The 22,902-nt window shown below is 54.3% G+C and overlaps 1 protein-coding gene across 1 annotated transcript in view; it reads left to right on the forward strand.

Annotated features, from left to right (window-relative positions):
- The first annotated feature begins 1,237 nt into the window (after window positions 1–1,237).
- SMAD6 (SMAD family member 6) overlaps window positions 1,238–22,902 on the forward strand; it is a 37,758-nt gene continuing 16,093 nt past the window's right edge. The window contains 5 exon segments of the mRNA XM_030955168.1: window positions 1,238–2,250; window positions 2,253–2,275; window positions 2,278–2,659; window positions 5,269–5,325; window positions 6,988–7,065. Of these exon segments, the coding sequence (XP_030811028.1) occupies window positions 1,542–2,250; window positions 2,253–2,275; window positions 2,278–2,659; window positions 5,269–5,325; window positions 6,988–7,065 (1,249 nt within the window). The 5' untranslated portion in view covers window positions 1,238–1,541.

The following is a 22,902-nucleotide window of genomic DNA, read 5'->3' on the forward strand; positions in this document are numbered from 1 at the left end:
AGTATTTGATATTGCACTGATTAGGTTTGCTGTAAAAAAAAAATTGTAGTCTTCATCCAGTAGATTAAAATTCTGTTCTTGGCTGGATTAGGGCAGGTCTGGGGAAATGTGGACAGAAGCCTTCAGGTATGGAAAAAGCCACTCAGGAGATTCCAAGAGAAAAACTACGAACATTCAGGTTGCCTAGGTTCTGTTGGTAGAAATAATTTCATTGGTTTAGTTTTGGGTGTTTTTCCCTTAACTGATCAACTGCTGGGGGCTTAATTGTCCAGATTAATTTTTGCTCATTAGCGAAGCCTTCAGGCTGGCCCCAAGCTTTTCCTCCAGCAGGTTCCCACCGATCCATCCCGGGTGGGGGAACTTCCCCGCATCCCTGGGATGGAGCGAGGATGGGCAAAGCCGTCCTGCTCCGAACCCGGGACTCGCCTCCCTGGGCGTGCGGGAATGGCTGTTTTACAGGGATTTATTTATTTATTCTCTATTCGGGGAAGGGTTATTGGGATGGCTCCCATCCCCGGGGTGCCGCTCCCCACGGGCACTGTGTCGCCGTGGGGCGGGACACGAGGCCGCGGCTCCCCCCGCTGCCGTCGGCGCTGCTGGTGGCCCGGGCCGGTCCCTGTGTCCCTGTCTCGCTGTTCCCCCGTTCGCCCCCCGTTCGCTCCCCAGCCCGCGGTGCCTCCGCAGTCCCGGGGCCGCCGTTCATTCACGGCCGCGCCGGGCTGGGAGCGGGGCGGGGCCCGCGCCGCACGCCGGCCAATGGGAGGCGGTGGTGCCGCGCGTCACGCGGCCGCGGGCCAATGGGAGCGCGCCGGGCCTGAACTTTTGCCACGGCGGACAAGTTGATACATCGCGGGGGTGTGTCCGGCGCGCGGCCCGCGGGGGGGCCGTTAACCCCCGCGCTGCCGTGACCCACTTTCACCGCGCCGCGCTCGCCCACCCCCCCGCCCCGCGCCGCCGCTCCCCGCGGGGAGCCCCCCCATCCCGCCCCACGGCAGCGCGGGGCCGCGCGGGGCCGGCGGCGGGCAGGCGCGGGGCGGCGCGGAGCGCGGGGCGCTTTAAGCGGTCGGAAACCCGAGCCGGTGTTTGCGCAAGGGCCGGTGCCGCGCGGAGCCGCCGGAGTGTCTAGACTGGCACATGATGGGCGGCAGCCAATGGCGGCGCCGCTCGCGAGGGGCCCCGCGCGCGCCCCGGCCACACAAAAGCCGGCGAGGGGCGGGCGGGCGCGAGCGGGCGGCGGCGGCGGCCCCGGGAGCCGCGCACGGAGCGCGGGGACCCGCCGGACCGGGGCCGCGCCCTGCGATGCGGACAAGGGACGCGCTGACAACCGGCCTGCGCTGCGGGCTGCTGCTGCTGCTGCTGCTGCTTCTTCGTCTTTCTGATTTAATTTTTTTTCCCTTTTTTTTAAATAATTTTTTTTACTTTTTTTTTAATACTATTTTTGGCTGAAGGGATCCGACGCCTCCGAGCGGCCCCCGGCGCCGGTTCCCCGCCGGGCGGCACCCCCGCGCCGGGCGCGCTTCCCCCGCTCCTCCCCACCTTGTATGGTGGAGCGGCCGCGGGGCGCAGCCGAGCGCTGCCCCGGGCTCCCCCGGCGCTCGCCCCCGCCGCTCCCCGCCCGGCCCCGCGTTGGCAGCCGATGTAGGGCACGGCGCGGCGCGCCTGAGCCCCAGCGCCGCCACGGGAGCGGCCCCCGCGGCGCCGTCTATGCCCGCGCCGCCCCGCCGCCCCCCCCATGGTGCGGCCCCGCCGCGGGCCGTCGGAGATCCGCTGGGCAGCAGCGCCGCGGGGAGTCCGGGCTGCTCCGGGGCTGCGATGAGATAGAGCCGGCGGCGGAGCGAGGAGCCCCGCGGAGGAGGGCGGGGGGCGGCGGAGAGCGACGCGACCCCCGGCCGCCCGCGGGTCGTATGTTCAGGTCCAAACGCTCAGGGCTGGTGCGGCGACTTTGGAGGAGCCGCGTCATTCCGGACAGGGACGGCGGAGATGGGAGCGCCAGGAGCGGCCACGACCTCGGAGCCACCGGCAGCTGCAAGATCGCGGAGAAAAGCCCCTCGGTGGAGCTCCGCGCGGTAGCGCGCAGCCTGCTGCTGCGGGAGCCGGAGGAGCGGCGCGGGGCGGCGGGCGAGGCGGCGCCGCGCGGGGACCCCATGGCGGAGCGGCGCGGGGCCCGGCTCCGCGCCCCCGGCTCCGCGCCGGAGAGCGACGGCCGGACCGTGACCTGCTGCCTCTTCTCCGGCGGGGAGCCGGGCGGCCCCAACCTCCCCCGCCGCCGCCCCCGGCCCCGACGGCGCGGCCGACGGCGGCTCCCCGGAGCGGCGGGGCCGGGAGGCGCGGGCGCGGCTGCTGCTGCTGGAGCAGGAGCTGAAGGCCGTCACCTACTCGCTGCTGAAGCGGCTGAAGGAGCGCTCGCTGGACAGCCTGCTGGAGGCGGTGGAGTCCCGCGGGGGGATGCCCGGCGGCTGCGTCCTGGTGGCCCGTACCGAGGTGCGCCTGGGGGGCCTGGCGGCGCCCCCGCACCTCCTCCTGGGCAAGCTGTTCCGCTGGCCCGACCTGCAGCACCCCGCCGAGCTGAAGCCCCTCTGCGAGTGCCAGAGCTTCGGCGTCGCCGACGGACCCACGGTCTGCTGCAACCCCTACCACTTCAGCCGCCTCTGTGGGCCAGGTGAGCAGCGGCGAGTTGGGTCCCCCCCCTCCCTCGCCCCCGCCACAAACACCCACGGATTTGGGGGTTCGGGGTTTCTGACCCCTCACTGGGTTTATCCGAGCCCTGGTGGGCAGCGCTGCCCCGGCCCCGCGGTGTTGCGGGGATGCCCGGGGGGCCGCGCCCGCTCCGGGGTCCCCGCCGGGCATCCCCCCTCTCTGGGAACCAGCGCTTCCAGTTGTGCGTAAAAAGCCCTTTCTCTTTATTGGTTTTTTCCCCTTCCCGCGGAGTTTCCCCGCTCTCCGGGGGCCGGACGGGCGATAATCGGCGGCTCCATCCCGCTGGCGCCAGCCTGGCTCGCTCGTATCGGAGCCGGGCGGTCACCGCCGCCGGCTTAAAGCCGCAGGCGCTTCGGGGGGGCTGCGGGGATGTCCCCGCCGCGGGGATCCCCGCACCCGCGGGGACTTCGGGGGCTCCTGCAATTCTCGGGGGTTTCTCTTTTTTTTTTGTTTTGTTTTGTTTTGTTTACCGTGGGCAGAGATGAGCGTTTTCAAGGCGTGGGTTTGGGCTTGTTGAGGGTTTTTTGTTTTTTTCAGCAGTACTCGATCGTGTGTCCGTGTCAGCAGGGAATGGTTACATGGAGCAGAGACATGTTGGAGTTTGAGGTGCAGAAGTGGAAATAATACTTAATAAGCTGTCCAAAAACTGTAATGAGAATGGACAGCTGTATTCCCACTGCCAGAGGGCAGGGATAGGTGGGATATTGGGAAGGAATTGTTCCCTGGCAGGGTGGCCAGGCCCTGGCACAGGGTGCCCAGAGGAGCTGTGGCTGCCCTGGATCCCTGGCAGTGTCCCAGGCCAGGCTGGACACTGGGGCTGGGAGCAGCCTGGCACAGTGGAAGGTGTCCCTGCCGTGGCAGGGGTGGAACGAGATGATTTTATGTCCCTTCCAACCCAAACCATCCTATGATTCTATGCTGACTGTCCCTTTTTTTGGCAAGAGCTTTGATTTTATTATTTCTGTTGCAATCTGGGCTCCTGCCTCGCTTTGCATCACTTCTTTCAAAGAAACTTCTCTTCTGGGCGTGCTTCTCCCGAAGGTCGCTAGAGGCTGGAGGCAGCTCTTTTACTCCCGCTGGAGCTGAGCTGCGTTTTTAGGAACGGGGCATTTCTTGTAGAAACGGGAGGAGTTTCCCAGTGCCTTCCCTGCAGCCGTGGTGGTTTTCCCAGCGGTGAGCGGCTGCCAGCGCTGTGCTGGGAGTAGTAGAAAGCAGAGCTGTTATCGAGTGGCTCCTTATCACCTTGATAACGGGTGACTGTGCCAGGACCCCACCCGCGCCGGCTGGGCGCTGGTAACAGGAGCCAGGAGAAGGCCTTGATGCCCTTTTTCCACAAGTGGCTCCCTGCAGGGATCATCCTGTTGGTGTTTCCCACCCATTGGGGTGTGAAAGTTCTGGGGTGCTTCCAACGAGTCCTTGTGACAGCAGGATGGAGTGGGACCAGCACAGCCAGGTCTGGCTGTTACCTCCACATGGGGACACCAGCACCTTTATTTTTTTATATTTTGGGATTTATAAGCACCCTGTGAGAAGAGCACTCTGCTCCCTTAGGGGGAATGGGGAAGCTTTTCTGAGAAGCAGTGGATGACCCCAGAGCCATCACACGGGGGATGCTGAGGTGCTTTTTGGGGAGCCCAGCCGGGTGAGCTGCATTTGCTGCTCTCAGGTCCCAGTGGGGCTGAGGAGCATTGCCGTGTTCCCCTGCTCTGGGGTCAGTGTGGTGCCACTCATGGACTTCACTGAGCAATTTCTCACTGGAGTCGGTGCCTACTCAATGCTGATACAGCCCAGCTGGCTGCACACTCCGTTTTGGCAAGTTACAATTCAAGAAACATCACTGCCGTACTATGGAAGGGGAAAAGAAACCCCTGTAATCAGAGCCTGGAGTTTCCCCGTGGTCTTGACCCTTCCAAGAGCAGCAAGAATGGTTGAATGGTCCAGCAAAGCACCTCTGAGGACTTGCTGGGCTTGGAGCACATGGCTGCTCAGTGCTGCTGCTTAAAGCTGAGCTCAGGAGCTTTGTGGGATGGATTCAGGGTGAGGGGAATCGTGGTGGCCTCTGCTCCTGAGCCTCTTTAGTGCCGAGGCCTTTTGGGATGGACCGAGGTTATGGGATGGCTTGGTGGCCGAAGCCAGCCCAGGTCTGGTGCCAGCCCTGTGTGCCAGGAGGAGCCTCCTCATCACCCAGTGCTTGGGAAGTGTTTGGGGAGCTCTTGTCAAGCCCTGTGTGTTGGAATCACCCGTGGAGGGTTGTCTCCCGGTGCCGATGATGGAATTGGGGTTCCTGGGGAGCAATTTGATGTTTTGTGTGACTCAATCTGTGGGTGTCCAGGCACAGATATGGGGCAGAGGGGTGCAGCACGTGCAGTAGCAAAGCCCACTTTGAAAGGTCAAGGTGGAACTCCTATTGTTCAGGAATTAGGGAAACCTTGGTCTCCAGTTGCTTCCAAGTGTTTTGTTTTGCACTGGGTGTTTATAACCTTGGAAGAGTTCCTCCTACCCCAAAAGAGAAAGCAGGAGGGTTTGTTGATAAACCGAGCACAGCACTAACCTGAAGTTTTGTTTTTCCAGAGTCTCCACCACCTCCCTACTCTCGGCTGTCTCCTAATGATGAGCAAAAGCCACTGGGTACGTGTTTTGTCTCTTTTGATCTCCGGGAACTCTTTCATGGTGCAGCCCCGGTGCTGGTTCTGAGACAGCCCTGCCTGGCATGCCAGGCAAAAGCCAACAAGTCGGGGTTTTATGGCTGCTCATTATTTCTGAGCAAGCATCAGCTGACAAGTTTTAAGAAGTAAATGGATGCCAGTTTATCCTACCAAATTACCGTGCAGACACATGCATATTTTCCAAAATAATATGAAGCTCTATTTTTAATGAAGGCGTAATGAAAGGTTACCAGACGTCATGTTTTGTCTGCGTGTGTAATCTGCGGGAGTGGGAGCTCCTGGGTGCCATTTCCATAAAGGCCTGGCTGTGCTGCTCCATGCAGGAACCAGCTATTACCCTTCCTCTGCTCCTTACAAAGAGATGGAAAGCCTTTGAAACTCGGCGCTGTGTCATTTCTGAGCGGGGTGTCACTTCTGGGGAATTATGAAAGGTTTTCCAAGCAGAGCTGGTGAGAGCAGCTTTGGGGTGCTGGGCTGGGTGTGGAGTGCAGGATGCTGGGTTGGCAGCCCTGGATCCTGGTCCTGTGTGCTGCACGCTGGCCTGGAGATGTTTTCAGCTGGCATCGCTGCATCCTCACCATCCTTTCTCAGCCCTGCTTCTTGTGCAGTTAAATGGGAGGCAGAGACCTGGGAGGGAAGGGAGGAATCCCACCTCCCTCTTGGATTTCTTGCTGGGATCAGTGCAGCTGGGGCCTTGGTGCCTTTATCCCATGGTCGGTGATTTACTGGGGTTAATGCCCAGGGGAGCTGCTTTTGCTGCCATGGGGCAGGGCAGGGAGGAGACAAACGGGGTTTGGCAGGGATAGGAGGGGACAGCAGTGCCTGCCTGTCCCACCCAGCCCCGGGGGAAGGCACTGCTGCCCCTGCCAAGGTGAGTCCCTGCCCTGCCAGGCCTGGGAGCAGCTCAGCCATGTGTGCACCCTGTGCCCGGCGCCTTCATCGCCACAGGGCTGTGACCAGAGCAGCCTGCAAGGCCAACTTGGCTGCTGGTGGCTTTTTCTTCTTTTTTTTTTGTTAGGTGTGGAGGCAAAAAAAAGGAGTTGTCCCTCCCTGCACTCCCCCTTCCAAGTTAATTCCTTTTAGAAACTGCTTGTGCTGCAGGGAGAGATGATAGTGAGCCACACGTGACTTTATTAAAACAACAGCCAGAGGTTGAAATTTGCTTCACTGGCTTGTTTGATTGGAAAAATAATAGTTAATCTGTGAGCAAACAGTTGAGCGCTTAATTAGAGGGGTGTAAGCAAGAGAGAATAACAAAGACTCTTAACTTGTTAAAACAAAGTTTCCTTCGCTTCAGCAAAGAGGAAGGAAGGAAGCAAGAATAAACAGCTTCAAGAATTTTAATGGTGATAATTAAGTATAGTAACTCTGACTTGTTTAGAGGCTTAATGTAACTTTATCCAGTAAGCACCAAGTTCCTACTTGTTTGATCAACTTAACTGGAGTTATTTTTGTGGTCGAGGCAATTCAAACTTTGCATTTGCGTGGTGGAGCTACAAAGTTAATGGCTGCTCTCTGGCTCTGTGCAGAGTTTCTCTCTTGGGGAGGTGCTGGGAAGCCCAGCAGCCACGGGTGCTCCTGCAGCAGGACTAAAAGTGCTTATTTTTCCTTTTTTCCCCCCCAGATCTATCAGATTCCACGTTGTCTTACACTGAAACAGAGGCTACAAACTCTCCCAACGTCACGCCCGGAGATTTCTCAGGTTGGCAGCTCTTGGTGCTTTCCCCCCTCCATGGGGGCTGGTGGTGGGGCAGGGCAGCAGGGGGGGATGGGGGTCCTGGTCCTGCTCTTGGTCTGTGCTCTGGGTGTGCAGAGAAGGACAAAGAGCAGTTGTTTTTTCAAAGAGACCCCTGTTGTGTGTGTTGTGGTAAGGTGCTGTTTGTGGGGTGAGCAGGGATGTTTGCAGGTGGCCACAGGGCCCCGTGTGTCCTGTGTGGAGGCCACCAGGATGGGTGCCAGGCTGCAGGACTGTGGGGCTGGGCTGTGGACCCTCCCCATTTCCATGGCAGGGCACTGGGGCCCTTGCAGAGCTGCTGCTGTGGGGAGGTTCTTGCTGGGACCGTCGGGCTGGTGTTACCTGTTGGGCCCTGGCCCCGGGCTGCACTCCCTGCTTCGTGAGCAGGCTCCCAGCTACGGAGCCATTGAAGATCCCGAACAAAGCTTGGCTTAATTAGGTCCTGGTTTTTGCTCTGCCCCACCCTGCAACCTTTCATTCACTTAATGGGGCTCCTCAAGGCCTGGGGTGGTTTTCCCTGACAGCAGATAGAGCTGGGGCTGTCCTTGGCTCAGCACATCCCACATCTCTGTCCCTGCTGTCTCAGCCCGGGCTGGGGCTCAGTGTGACAGGAGGGGCCTGGCTGTAGGACCAGGCTTAATTCCTTTGCCTGGCTCATGGTCTGAGAGCTGGGATGAAGGCAGACAAACGTGGGGTTTGTGGAGCCCCATGTGCCTCCTGCAGCAGCTGGGGTGGAGCTGGGGCATCTGAGGCTCCTGGCTGGATTGCTGAGCACGGGGATGGGATGTGCTGCTCCCTTGGGGATGCTGTGAGTCAGGGGAGGTGCTGGAGGGGACCTTTGGGGTACTGGTCCCTTGGCTGGGGCATTTATCTTCATTTTCTTTCCTTGCAAGAGTTCCTGGTCAGTTTGGTGAGAAGTTTGGTGGAACTTGGGCATTCCTGGGGATGTTTAGGCTGATCCCAGCTCCAGAGGGTGTTCAAACAGCACAGGGTCTGTATCATGGCAGGGTGGCACATTTCCCTCTGGGGATTTTCCCTTCTCCTTGTCCTTTCAGGTGTCCCTGTGGTTGGGCCCACGGGCTTTGCCAAGTGTCCAGAGCAGGGGAACAGTTGATAGCAGGACTGGGATCATTCAGCCTTGTGCTCTAATAAATGTGTGTTTGCAACTCCTAACAGACATTCCTAGGGCTGGATGCACATCCCTAAAGCTCCCCGTGCCCGTGGCTTTTGTTGTAACTTGATAATTGGCATTAATTACAGCAGCCAGGTTGGAAAAGTGGGGTTCCTGAAGATGTAATGGTTTAGTTTCCCTCATGGCTCAGTCTTTATGGGACATCTGGTGGGTTTGCTGGAGAGAAGAGAGATTTTAACTTTTCCTTGAACAATATAATGATAACATGTGACCGAGATTGTGCTGAAACCAGATCCCTGCTCTCCCCCTGTGCTGTTTCCAATGGTGTAACTTTTAATAAGAGTCTGGGGCTGGGTGATTTATTTTTCCCCAGTGCTCAGGATTGCTGAAAGAGGATAAGAGCCCTGCTGAAGTTAACCCATACATGTCATCACAGGGAAGTACAAGGGAAAAACCCACTTAGGCTCCAGTCTACCTGCCACATTTCAGTTTGTTTATTCTCCATTTCAACTCATTTAATAGTTCTGCTTGAAATGTAGGTCTGTGGGAGTGATACACAAAGCACATGGTCCTCCCTGCCTCCTCTTGTGTACTCAGTGTGCATTTACCTTGTCTTCCAAAAATAAGTACATTTTGGATCTAGCATCCAGCCACTGCTATTTATTGGTCCAGCTTTGATCATCAAAAAGGCTTTTCCTACTAAAGCCACAAAATTCAATTTTGTGTAACAAAGAGAACCATTCTTCTCCTGTTTCTCCCTTACTTGATGAACTTCTAAACAAGAGGTTTTAGCAGTGAAGGCAAAAATGATCTCTGTCATGTGTGTTAATTTAAAAAAATAACAACAAACCCTCTTTTTGAAGTAGAACTATAATATGGCTATAATATTGCCCTTAAAAAGAGGGAAACAGTGAAGTGGCAGGCTCGCTGTAAAGTTCAGAGGAGCAGTCAGTGCTAACTGAATCACAAGCTGTGGGTGGTTGGGTGGATGTGACCTGGATCCATGGATGATTCCCCAGAGCCCTCTTCATCTCCTGTTCAGAGCATTTGGATCTTGGAACAAAGTTGTTTGTGCAAGGGTCGGTGTCCAGCCACAGCTTCTCCCTTGGAATGGGCGTGCTCCTGTTTTCCCAGTGAGGTGCAATGGCCTGGGAAGGTCTGGGTTGGTGGGAAGAGGCACTTGGAGGTGTCTGACCCCGCAGTTTCCTCCTCCTGAGCTCAGGCAGTGCCACACTCAGCACAAAGAGAGCTCCCTCTTTTCCTCCTTAGACTCATTTCTGCGTGGGGAGCAGGGCTGAGCAGAACCTGCTCTTTGGGGGTTACATTTGGAGCCCAGGTGGTTCCCTGGGCTGAGCCTGTGTGTCCCCTGGGAGCCAGCAGAGCCTTGGCCAGCCCTGGCGTCCCCGCGGCTCCCGCCGGGGCTGGGGAAATACCAGGGAAAGGGCAAAATCCAGCAAGGCAGGAACAAAAGCTCAGCCTCGTGACTCATAATTGGTGGAACATTTGTAGTAATTTTTTTTCCCTTCCCCTCAGACTTGGCTCCTCCAGCACATGCCAAGAAGCTGCTGTACCCGTTAGACTTGCCAGGCGTGTGGAGGGCTGAGCCTCTGCAGGGATGGGGTGGATGGGATGGGATGGGATGGAGCAGCTGCTGTGGGCTTTGGGACTGCCTGCCTTCCTCTGAATCCCACAGGGCTCTCCCTCACTGGCCTTGGGAAGGGCCTTTTCTTAAAACCCATGGAATAGCCCCATTCCTGTTGGAAAAGCCCCACTATGAACGTTGGGCAAAGTTCTTGTTAGTGCTGGCTTTAAATTGGGGAGGGCAGGTGGGAGAACTAAAGGTGACCTTGCATCTGTGGGTCTCTGTGCTGACTTGACCATCTCCAGGAAAGATACTGACTTATTTTTTCCAAAAATAGTTGTTTTGGGTGTTTTTAAACTTTGAAATCCCTTCCCATGTGCTAAAACTCTGAGACTTTCAGCTCTGGTGAACCTGTGTGTAGCTGAAAATGGGCATCCTAAAGAAGAAATGTTGCACTGGGGGTTTGTTGGAGGAGGGGTGAATTCTGTCTGTGCTCCAAAGCAGCAGGAAGGTGTTTTCCTGTTTTCCACCTGGAATGGAAGCACAGGCATGAGTTTATTCCAGCAGCTCTGCTGATGTCCAGAAGGTGCTGAGCTCCATGTGGAGATGAGCTGTGCTTGGTGACTGATGATGGTGGAGGAAAGCTGAGAATTAACAGAGAGAAAAAAACCAGAGACTGAATGGGCAGGAGCTTATTTAAATTATTTCTGGTTTGCTTTTTTTTTTCCTTTTAAGATGGGGCAGCTTTTGCAGGGCAGTGGTGGGGCTGGGGACATTGGATTTGGGGAGCAGGGTCCCTGTACCTCCAAAGGGAGGAAGAAGGCAGGAGCATCCATCCCAGCTGGTGACTCAGCCCTGCTGAGGTGATGCCACAGCTCCAGGCAAGAGCCACAGGGTTTTTTCTGCTTCCAGCAATATTTAGGATGAACTTAAGGAAGCATATTTTAAAACCCACTGAATGGAGAAAGTGAACGTCTCCCTTCCTCTCCCCCCCAGAAATAACAGGCTGCAGGATTTATGCTAACAAGGAAATTTATGAAGATCCTGTGTGTTAGGAGTAGGAAAAAAAAAAAGGAGCCCATTAAATCTGTCAGGCGGATGTGTGTGGCAACTGGGCAAACATTGCCCTTTCCGGCCTGGGGGAGAGCTTCTGGAATTACCTGTTCATAGAAAAAAGGGTATTTTTGTCAGTAATGGGACAGCAGTTCCTTCTGGGGGAGAATGTTGGGTTTTGGGGACAGACTCAGTGACAGCTGGGGGCTGGGTCTGCCCCAGCACCACCCTGGAGCCTTTTCATCCCTTCTCGCCTCCCTTCCTGCAGGAACAAATCCTTTAAAAAAGACACAACCTATCTGTGCATCCAGTTTAATCACAGACAGATGTTTGTTTGGGCCAGTAATGGTTTTGGTTTCTTTTTTTCTTTCACATTTAACTGTAGGTTTGCTGGCTTGTCTTCCCCTGTGCAGTCTAGAACAATCAGGGTTTGGCTAAAGCCTCTCCTGGTCGGAGGAACGAGCCCATTGCCAAGAGCTACTTCTTTGATGCAAAAAAATACATCCTGGAGGTGCTTTGTCAGATGTTTTTATATTAAACAGCTTTCCTCCATAGTTTCACTTTGCCAACGGGAAATAAAGTGCATCTATTTTCCAGTGTGCTTCAGAGAGGAATTCTCTGCTCGCTGTGGAGGCTTTTCCCGCTTGGCTGGGGATGGCCATGGGTGCTGGGACCCCATGGGAGAGCCTCAGAGCAGCAGCCTGCCCTCCCTGGGGCTTGGCTCGTGTGCAGCTTCTGGCCCTGCCTGGGGCTGGCATCAGAGGCAGCCTCTCCAGCTGTGGGGTGAATCATGGATTAATCCCTGAAGGGAAGGTGGGGAAGCTCTGGGCGCTGCTCCCTGGCCTTTCAGGGCTGTCCCTTTCACTGAGGTGCAGGTGTGCTCCTTTCTTTTATACAGACATGCCTGTCTGGGGTGGTGATAAACCCCCTGGAGCCAGTGGATTTATGGAGGGCAGGGGGGTTTTCCACATCTATTTGTGCTTGCCAAGGTGGGGGGCTCAGGTGGCAGCTCCTGCAGTTCTGCCATTCCTTCGGAGCAGAAGGTGAAGGGATCATTGATTCTGGGGCCAGCTGGGCTCCTCGTTGTGTCCAAATCCTGGTGAGAGCAGTGCTTCATCCATCAGCAGAGAGTATTCCACCTGGGAAAATCATGAGCAGGTGAAGTTGTTCACAGCATTGAGCAAGCAACAATTGAAAAACATTTTAAAAAGTTAGATGACTTGCCAATGGAAGAGAAGCACCCTAGATCAAGGCTGGAGGGAGATATTACCTGCATGTGGTTGTTTTTCCATTAAAACCCTGTGGGATAACTCACGTTGGACCACCAAACCAAGAGCTGGAGCACTGAGCTGTCCCTGAACGGCTGGGTGGCCATGCTTTGGTGGCTGTGGACCTTTGTGGTGCCACCTGTACCCCTTGCCTTGTGTGGAGAGGTGCCTGTGGCTCCATCCATGCAGAGCAGGGAGCTCTGGCAGTGCCTGTGCAGCTGTAGAGGAGTTCCTAAAGCCAGTGACAGATGTTTGTGTAAAATGGGCTTGGAGTCCAGGGCTCTTGGTCTTGGCATCAGTGCAGAGCTCAGCCAGGACAGTGATGTGGGATGGGGAAATTAATTTCATACAGGCTAAGGAATTTGCTGGAGGTGGGAAGGGGTGGTTTGTGCTGAAGGTCTCCTGAGGAGGGACACTGAGGTTCCTCTGAGGTTTGCATCCTGTGCACAAGGAGCAGCAGCCTCCCAAAGCAGCCTGACAGGAGCGCAGGTGTGTCCTGGACTGGAGGTGGAAAATGTCCCTTTGTTGCTAAAACCACCCAACAGCCTCACTTTAGAAATGAGGACAGTCAGAGCTGTCCCTAAAAAAATCTGGGCAGCTGGAGTTGGGCCTTGTTCAGAAGAAGGAAGGGGAGAATCCAAACTGGCTGCCACAGCCTGGGGATCATCTGCCTGGAGAGGCACAGGCTGCACAAGGGTGGGAGAAGGGTGGTCTGACCAATACTGGTAAAACCCTGTGCCTGATGCAGAGATGAAAGCTGCTCTGCAGGTGATGTCTCTGTATTTGTGTGTACACACAGCTCCAGAGCCCCAGAGGAGAATTTTCCATCAGGCATCCAGGCAGGATGATGCCCTGAAGGGAAAGTTCCACGGGCAGTATTTGGGGAGCATGGTTCTCTTGAAGGCAGGACTCTGAAGTTCTCAGTATATTCCAGCACAGAAGGAGAAAGTCGCTTTTTCTCCCTCTGTTACCTAGAACTGGGATGGATTTTTCACAGCTAGCCTGGATGTTTTCAACCTAGAAGTTCTTGGAGAAAGTACAACACCCAGATAAAATGTGTTTTTGTCTGTGGTTCATTGAGTAGTTATGATGTTTGGCCTTGAATCACAGAATAATCACATCCCTCACTTCTCCAAGCACCTAGGCATCACTCTTTATAAAAAGAAACATCAGGAAGTAAGCAACTTACTTTAAAGTAACTTAGTTTAATCTTTGTAGCATAAATGTTACATTCTTGCACCCTATTAGGGGCTGGATACGACTTTCTAGGTAGTAAAAGTTCCTTTGATGTAGCTCTGGTTGTGTCCTTTAAGCAGCATGGATCCCATGGATCCAGCTTTGTTTGAACTTTCCTTTTTCCCTGGGCCTGTGTTTTGCTTTTTAAAGGGATTTGCTGAATACTGGACACAGTGTATTTATGACCTTTGAAAACGGTGAATGTTTTGAAGGAGGAATTTTGGCTTCTTATAGGGGACCTGTAGAGAGAGGCTTGTGTTCACAGTCCCAGTAATAGATTTTTTTGTGGCACTTTGATGAGTGAGAGGTGTTTATAGGCTTGATTCATAACTGAGTTACCAAGGTTTTCCACGGAAATAACTTATTAAATGTGTGGCGCTCACCGGAGCCATTGAAGTCTGGAGATTTGCTCTTCATCAAAGGCACCTCCTTGCCTGGGCTCCAAGGCCTAACTCAGCATTTTACCTCTGGAGGATGCTCAGACCCAACAGGGCTGTGTGGTGTGGGAGCTCAAGCTGGCTTTTACTAAGAAATTAAAAAAAAAAAAAGGCAAACTGGAAGGAGGAGGGAAAAAAAACCTCAGGAAAAACATCCCCCCTGTCGCTGGGAGCTGCTGATGGTTAAACCTGGTTTTCTGGAACACTGCTTGTTTGTGTGGATTTTGCTTCTCTGCTCCACAGCTGAAAAGTCCATCCCTTCAGTGCTGCTGAGGGCTTTGAAGTGTCCCCAGCCCCTGGAAGCCCAGGTTCAGTTTACTGGCAAAGGAGACTCAGCTCTTTGTGCTTCCCCAGAGCCTGGGGCTGTGATTCCCAGCTCTGCCCCAGGGTCCTGCTGCTGGCTGCTGGTGCAGGGGGGGGACATTGGCTCACTGAGGTCCCACCTGGCTCCTGGGGATTGGGGTTTGTCCCAGCTCTTGCTCTGCCCCTGCTCTGTGCCTTTCACTTGGCTGATTCATCAAATCCTGGTTTGGGCTGGGAGGGAGCTTAAAGCTCATCCTGCCATGGGCAGGGACACCTCCCACCAGCCCAGGGGGCTCCTGGTCCAGCCTGGCCTTGGGCACTGCCAGAGATCCAGGGGCAGCCACAGCTGCTCTGGGAAACTGTGCCAGGGCCTGCCCACCTTGTCAAAAAGTCCTTCTGCAGGTTTCTTGTAGCCCCAGAAAATGGGAGTTTAGCTGGAAAAAAGCATCAGCCCAGGGCAGTGCTGGGAGAACGGAGAGGGGAGGATGTGCAGCACTGGGGATGCTCAGGGCTGTTGGATTCCTGTTTGGGTGTGTTTTTTGTGTAAGAACAAAAACATTTCACATGGAAATGCCTGTCTTGGCTGACCTCTGGCAGGGCTGCTGATGCTGACTGGTAATGGCCTTTGCAGCTCCTGGGGCTGGAGCAGGGATCAAACAGCTCTGGCATGGAAGTGCTGGGCTGTGCTGCTGTCCCAGAGAAGCTGCTCCTTCAGGGAGAAGCTGGTTCCTCATCCCAGGCTTTGGATATGGGAAAATACGTGGGGAAAAACCCACCAGTATCAGAGGGTATAAACAGAATTAAACCCAAAGCTCCTCTGCTGCCCCAGCATCTCCTTGATCAGCCCCACACCCCAGGTTTTCCCCTCTTTTTTCTTACTGTATTTTCCTAGTTTTATTCTTTAAATGGCTGAGAGTTGCCTCTGATGCCCAGGCCTGAAAACCCTCCCAAAATACAACCTGTCCCTGGCTGCCCACAGGGATGCAGTCCTGCAGGGAACAGGCTCAGCCTGGGGTGCTGCTCCCTGCCCTCAGCATTTTGCCTTTCAGGTTGTCAAAGCCCATGCCTGAAACCTGCCAAAAAGTCAAATTCCCCGCAGTGCAAGGGAGAGGGATGTGTGGAGAGTTTGTTTTGCCCTTGACAGCAGTTCTGTGTTCCTGGGAATGCAGGGGGTCTTTGCTGAGGGTTCAAGGAGCCCACGTGCTCCTGTCCTGCAGCACCCCCACCCACTCCAAGGGCATTCCCGGAGCAAAAGCTGGACCAAAGCCATCCCTCCCTTCCCAAGGCAGTTCATGGCAGTGCCCTGGTGCCACATTTGCTGTCCCAGCTGGGCACTGCTGCTCTGCTGCCCCCACTGCAGCTTGGCCACGTCCCCACCTGGGCTTGGGAGAGCTGCCTTCCCCTTCCTGCTCCTGTGGTTGGTTTATGGCTTTGGAGATGTTCCTCCTCCTAAGTGCTTGTGGCAGGAGGATCAGGCTGCCCATTCCTCCAGGCTGGAGAAGTTGGAGCCTTCAGGCTGCTGCAGGGGCATCTCTTGGTGCCAGGGATGCTTGGGCAGGATTTCTCACAGTGGCTCCACGGAAGGGCGGGAGACACAACTGTGTTGGTTTTATCTGTGTATTCCATGAGCAGGAGCAGAACCTGCCAGCAGAAAGGCTATTTTTCAGCTCTTTCCATTTATTAAGGTCTCATTTGCTAAGATTTTTCCATGACAGAAGCCAAAGAGTGTTAAAGACTTGAAAAAAAAAAGTGCCAGCTGCTTTGTGCTTTCACCCAGAGTGATGCAAAGCTGTCTGTTTAATCAGGGAAAAGGCACCTCAGGAGCTGCTGGGTGATGAGAGCTGGGTAAGGCCCTGGCACAGGCTGCCCAGAGAAACTGGGGCTGCCCCATCCCTGGGAGTGTTGGATTGGCCGTGCAGCAGCCTGGTCTCGTGGAAGGTGGGATGGGATGAGCCCTCCCAACCCAACCCAACCCAACCCAGCCCGTTCTGTTTCCCTGATGAGATCTTCAGATTTACCCCACCTGTCTGCAGAGGCTCCTGCTGGGATGGACGTGCTGTGCACAGCACATCCCTTTGCTTAACTTTGCTCTTTCTTTTGCCCTCCTGGCTGCTCCAAAGCCTGGCCTGTTCTGTTCCTGAGCGTGGAGCTCACACAAGGCCCCGTTTGTGCGAGCCTGCGCTGGGAAAAGCCAAGTTTGTCCAGGGGGAAGAATGAGGCACTTGATTCACCCCCCCTGTGTGAGGCTGTGGGGTCTGGGAGCATCCCTGTCCTCCACAGGGAAGGCAAACACGGGCTCTGCTGGCTGGGAACTCCCAGGGTTCTGCTTTCCCTTAGTCTTGAATAAATGTTGCTCCTTTGGAAGCATTGCTGCATCTTCCCCTCAGCTCTGTGGCAAACACAGTCATTGTGTCCTGATTTTTTTGCCTGTTTATTTTTTATTTGTTGTTCTTTAAACCCTACCGTGAGAGCTGTAGGTAAACGTGAACTATAGTTCAAAAAAGGTATCCAAGCTGTAGGTAAAAAAAGTTAGTTTTTTTTCCAGCATTCTTCTTAAAATCCAGAGAAGCAGTGACATAACCCAACAGGAGCTCTGAGCCTGCAAGTGTTTAAGGCCAGGTTGGATGGAGCTCTGAGCAACCTGGTGTGGTGGGAGGTGTCCCTGCCCATGGAAGGGGGTGGGACAGGATGATCTTAAAGGTCCCTTCCAACCCAAACCATTCCATGGTTCTGCGATCCAGAGCTTTGCCAAGTCTCGCAGCAAACAGTCACTGGTGCTTATGAAAAGCTCAGGCTCCAAGGTTAGATCTGGCTGGGTTTGTCTGGTGCAGCAGCTCGGGGTGTCCAGCTGTGGAGAGAAGGGCCAGATGTGAAAATGAGCAGTTGAATGTCTCAGACCCAATCCTGCCCTATAAATTGTGCGTCTGCAGCTGCCACTGCGGGCTCAGGCTGCTCTGCCGTGGCTCTGATCACTGTAACGCTGAATCCAGCAGGTTTTGATTTGGCTGTTCTGGGGAACTCTTTCTGCTGAGGTTTTGTGAAGCCCTGGGAACACAGCAGTGTTTCCAGAGAGGCTGTGGGTGCTGGCTGGGTGCAGAGCAGTCCTTGGTGGTGAGGCCAGGGCTCCGTTTCCCTCAAGCGTTGTGGAGTTGCTTTCTGAGATCTGCAAAAAAAAACCCAACAAAACTTTATGAATCGACCAGGAAGCCAGTAAAAATTAGTAGTAACAAGCTGATTTCAATGGAAATGGGTTTGCTGCTCTGCTGGCTGCCAACCATTTATGAGACTGGCCGGGTGCCGGGTCCAGCGCCGCATCCCTCACCCTCCTGCTGCTGGAAATCATTTGTGACTCCAAAAAAATAAATAACACTATTGTGGAGTTCTTTTTATGGCTGGGGCCTGAGCTGGGTGGCAGCTCTGCAGTTTGCAAGCCCTGCCTGGGGGCTCCCTGCTCCATCTCAGGTGGGTTCCTGTGGCTTGGCAGGGTGCAGGTGAGGACATGGGGTGGGAATTGTATCTGTGGGATGTTGGAGCTGTTCCTGGGTCTGACCCAGGGAAGAGCTGGGTCAGTGTGGCTGTGCCAGTTCAGGGGTGTTGGATGCTGTTGGGTGTTGTGCCAGTGGAGGTTTAGGATGGATATTTGGGAAGATTTCATCCCCACAAGGGCTGTGCAGCCCTGGCACAGCTGCCCAGGGCAGTTGTGGAGCCACCATGCCTGGAGGGGTGTAAAAGCCGTGTGGCTCTGGCACATGGGGACAAGTGGAATGGTTGGAGCTGCTGATCCTAGAGGGCTTTTCCAGCCTTACCCATTGTGGGATTGCTCCTGTCCCTGGTGGGGACATCCCAGCCTCCCCAAGCCCCAGGGTGGTGTCCCAGGCGTCAGGAGCTGGCTTGTGTGGAGGACCAGACCCCAGAACGGGCCCATTTCTGCTTTGGCTCATCTTTAAATACCACAGGGGTTCCCAGCATGGGAATTCATCTGACTCTTCCATTTGCACCAGGCCTGTGCAGTGCTTGCACAAAGGGGTGTGTGTGTGACTGAGGGGACTTCCACCCCAGCAGAGCAAGGAAATTCCCAGGAGAGTACAAACTGAGGTGAAGATCCTGTGAGTTCATGGAGCTGCTCTTCCCCCATTGCTGAGTTATTTGAATGGAAGGGAAATGTCAGCAGATTTATGGTTTTTTTTTTTAAAAAAAAGTCACTCCCACTTCACAGGTTACAGACTAGGAGCACATTGGGCAGCTTCTTCATCACTGGAACAAGAAAATTGGAGTCATTCTTTATTCCCCAGTAATTACAGGCATGTATTTTGAAATCTCCGTGTCTTTTCCATGCTGAATCGCCAGTGCAGACCTTCAGAGCAGGATTGAATTCAGCTGTGCTTGAAAGGGTCGGTCATTTGAGACTTCCAACATTAAAAGATCTTTGCAAATTAGTTTTGCTCTTGCCATGCTGAATTTGTTTGTGTAGAAAACCTCAGTAGATTTGGTATGTGCCTGTCTTTGAAGGGCTCTGCTTCAAAGGCTGCAGCTCTGGGTGTTTTATGTGCTGAGCTCTGCAGTCCCCCGAGCTCTGCTGCCTCGCTGGGAAGTGTCAGCTCATGTTAAACCTGCAGGAAGGAAAAGCTGAGCGTGGCTTTTCAAAGCTTTCAAGGAAACTGGATGCCCAGGGCTTATTCCTGTAGGAAACGGGTGCTGGAGCGGCGTGTGCTGGTGTGTGTCATTGCCACAGCCCCAAGAGTGGTTCTCTCCATGGCCCTTCCCTGGGGTGAGGGAAAGCTTCTGTGTGTTTGGAGAATTGGGGATACTTGGGCCCAGGAAATTCAGCTGAGATCTTGGCAGTGAGAACCAAACACAGGAGATTGAGTTGGACTGGAGCTGGTATTCAAACAAAGGTAAACAGTGAAAATAATATTGTGAAATTTCCTGATTCTTGGCTTGAAATCTGGTAGGTTTTTTTTTTCCAAAGAAATTGAATCTCAGAAGGGAAAATGGGAGAACCTGTCTCACATCCTGGACTTGTGAATGTTTAGATCAGGTCTGTCACCAAACAGGATTTGTTGGAGTGGGGCTGGAGCCCTTTCCCCTCCAGCCTGGTGTATCCATGCACATCCCAGCGGGCTGCACTGTGGAACTGATTGCTTTGAAACACAGAAACTGTGTAAAAAACCCCATAAAATGGAAGGTGCTAATGGAAGGGCTGAAGGCTGCCCCAGAGAGGGGCTGTCTGTGCCCAGACCAAGCTGTGGAAGTTTCTGTGAGTGCTTTGTCCACTGTGGGTTGCAGGGAAGGAGCTGCCCTGGCTGGGTGCATGCAGCAGGACCAGTGCAGGTTTAACTGAGGACAAACCAGGCAGCACCAGGACATTGCTGGGAGCCAGCAGATAATCCCAGCTCAGCCCCGGGCCAGATCGCTGGCGCTGCTTTCCCTGCTCTTCCCCCTTTGCTCCCTCTCATTGAGATTTCGACACAATATTATTTTAATCCCCATCCTGTCGCCCCTCCTCCTCCTCGCTGTGCCCTTCCCTGCAGGCTCTCTCCCCCCATGCAGGCTCAGAGCTCTCAATGAGAAGCAGCTGCTCCCAGAGCCCTTTCCCCTCGCAGCAGGGCCAGCCTGGCACCGCCTGGGTCGTGGCTGCCTGGCTCTCCCAGCCCACAGAGCTTCTCCTGCTGCCTCTGTCCTCTCTCAGTGGTGTTGGTACTCCTGGGATCTGGGGCTGCCTTTGGAGCCATCCCACCTTGGAGCATCCTGGGGTGGGCACAGGGAGCACCCAGGTTTGGGATGTGCCGTGGCACTGCCACCTCCAGCCATCGCAGCACGGCCCTGCTTGGATTAGAGGTTGTTGAATTTTGGCTTTATTTGTTTCTTGAGCTCTTCTGTGGGTCAGGCTGCCTCGGTGCACGTCCCTGGGGCTGAGTGTTTGGTGTGTGTTGAGCACAGGAAGCATTCCCTGGGGTTTGGAGTCATGTTTTCCACCCTGTTCAAACACCCAGGAAGGTTTTGGGGATCCAGGGGGTGCTGCCAAGGCAGGCAAGTGACTGAAATTGGTTCAGGCATTAACAACTCACATGTGCCAGCTGCAGTAGGTACCAAACTCCTCACATCAGCCTTCAGTGGCACAGGGCAGTGGTGAGGGTGGGCACAGGCTGGTTTAACAGGGATGGAGCATTTCTGGAGTGCCTGGGTGAGTGCAGCCACCTGAGGGAAGCAGCACAGGCTTATCTTGGAGCTTCTATTCCTTATTTCTCCTTTGAAGTTGTGCTTAATGCTTGTATCATGTGAATGACCTGAAGCAGTGTGTAGGGTGTATGAAGAGCAGGCAGCAGAAATGTTTTTCCAAAGCTGTGTCTTTATCCTGGATTAGTGGTGGCACGGGGGTGAGACTCTGGCTCCTGCTGTGAGTGGTGCAGTTGCACACACTGGAGGTTTGGTGGTCTCCAAACGCAAAGGCAGCAGTGAGTGTTGAATGCAGATCCACTCCCAGACTGGGAGCATCAGCTTGGATACTTTGGATTCATTCCCTGAGCTGTGATGCAGCAGACTGTGATGCAGAAAGAAATTCTCACCAATTCAGCATTTCACAGCTTCCAGAACAGAGTTTTTCTGACTAACTCAACCCAGCAGGTCCGTGAGAAAGGGGGAATGAGAAAACACTTCCCTACACATGCCAGAATTCCAGCATGGCCCCTGGAGAGCTGTGGCCATGGCTGCCTTCCCCAGGTGCCACCCAGGCTGGTGGCACTCCCCGAGCAGGGGGAAATCCAGGCTGGCTCTTTGGAAATGCAGCAGCTCCAGCGCTCCCAGAGCGGTGCCCCTCTGTTGCAGTGAGGGCCTGGGTGTTTATTTGAGGGAAGAGCAGCTCAGCCAAACATCCTGCTCTCAAACTCAGAAAGATGCCTGCAGCTCTGCTTGTGTGCAGCCTCCAAGTGCTGGGCTCTGGGCATGGATGGGATTTGCAGGGAGGGTTTAGGGACAGCCTCCCCAGTTTTGGGGTTTCTGCTGCAGGGATTTCCTCATCATGGCACTGGAGAGCTGCAGCACAATTCCATCAAGATATCCAGTGTCAGGCAGGGAGCTGGATGTCCTGCAGGGCTCTGAAAGTCCCCTTCCCCAAGCGAGGTGTTGGAGCCCTGAGTTTTGAGTCAAAATAAAAATCAGTGGGAAGTGCCAAGTTTGGGGGGGGGAATCTTGGTTTTGGGTCAAAACCGCTGTGGTTTTGTTCCCCCCCTTGTTTCAATCCCAAGCACAGCCCTGCCAGAAACTTGGCTCAGCTTCCCCAGCAGAATTAGGGATGTATTTATGTTTCGGGGTTTGTCAGGAAACCTGAAACCAGGTGAGTTTGGCCAAGGCCAGGCTCTGGCTGGGACAGGGCTGCGAGGAGGAGCAGGACAGGGATGTGCCTCAGGGAGGGCACAACCAGGACTTATTTTTGTAGCCATTTCATAGCAACAGGGCTAAAATAGAGTTGTTGCTCTGCCTTCTCCATTGCACTGAAAGGAGACCCTTTTTCTGCTGAGCAGAGCCCCTGTGGTGGCTGGGATGGGGCTCTGGGTTGGTCCTTCAAGCTGCAGGAGAAATTTGTGGCAGCTCTTAGTTTTAACCATTGATTCTGAAATAATGGGCTCATGATAAGAGTTTTAACTTCACCCTGCCCTGCACAGCACAGCATTGTGCTTTTCCAGCCCCTGACATCCTTCAGTTGTGTAGGTGTAGCTTAATGCCACCACTTATACATCAATTCTGTGTCTGCAGGTAGAACACACCAATGTATTTATTCTCACAATCCATTTCCAGCTCCATTTCCTATCCAGAGTCACCAGGCAATGACACGTTGCCCTTAAGATTTGAATTCTCTTAGTGAGATGTTGTTTTTGCGTGTGATTAAAGAGCTAATAATGTTTTGGACCATTTTGATGGTGTTTGGGTAGCAATTCATGCACTTAATCTCAGAATAATACAGATGTCCACGTCTGAGATGGTTTTTTTTAGATACTTAACTGCAGCCAACAGGGAGGAAGAGCCAGTTGAAGGGCACAATCCATCTTCTCTCTACAGAACAGGGCAGATAAGTTGTGTCCCCATCATTCCCTGCTGGGGAGTGCAGGTGGGGGGGTCTGGGCTTGTTCACACGGATTTGGGCTGCTGTGATTTATCCTCAGATCAGCTGAGCCAGCAGAGAGGATTTGGGTGGTTGTGAGGCACTGGAAAAGAAAAACCACTATTTTTAAAGAGGGAACTGTAGGATGTTGGCCACTGGAACAACCAGCAAGGTCCTCCCTGACTTCCCCCAGCACCATCTCCTGTTCGTGGCGGGTTGGGAGCGTGATGTCATGGGCAGAAAATAGCCCCTGTTGTTGTCAGAGTAAAAGTTGAATTTCTTGTAATCTCTGCCTGGGCTGCCAGCCCTTCCAGCCCTCCCTCAGCAGGAACCTGTGAGCACACCCCCAGCCCCTTCCTGATTGTTTTTCCAGCCCCATTACACAACAGCGCGTTTGTTTGGATTTGCAAATTGGTCCCGAGCAGTGTCAATAGCTGGAGATACACACAGAGGGGAACGGACTTTATTTGGGTTTTAGGGCCTTGGGAGTGAAGGGAGCCAAGATAAATAGGGAGTTTTATCCTGGGCCGTGTTAGCCAAACAGCCCTGGGAGCTCCTGGGGAGAGGTTCAGTGCAGAGCAGCAGGGATGGAACCGTCAGGGACCCCGGAGCGCCGGGCAGGACTCGCGGCTCATGAACGTCCCCTTGAGCCTGGGCTGTTGTTTTTGTTCCTTAATGATGGATTTACAAGGAAA

The sequence above is a fragment of the Camarhynchus parvulus genome, chromosome 10, assembly GCF_901933205.1.
Source record: "Camarhynchus parvulus chromosome 10, STF_HiC, whole genome shotgun sequence".
NCBI lineage: Eukaryota > Metazoa > Chordata > Aves > Passeriformes > Thraupidae > Camarhynchus > Camarhynchus parvulus.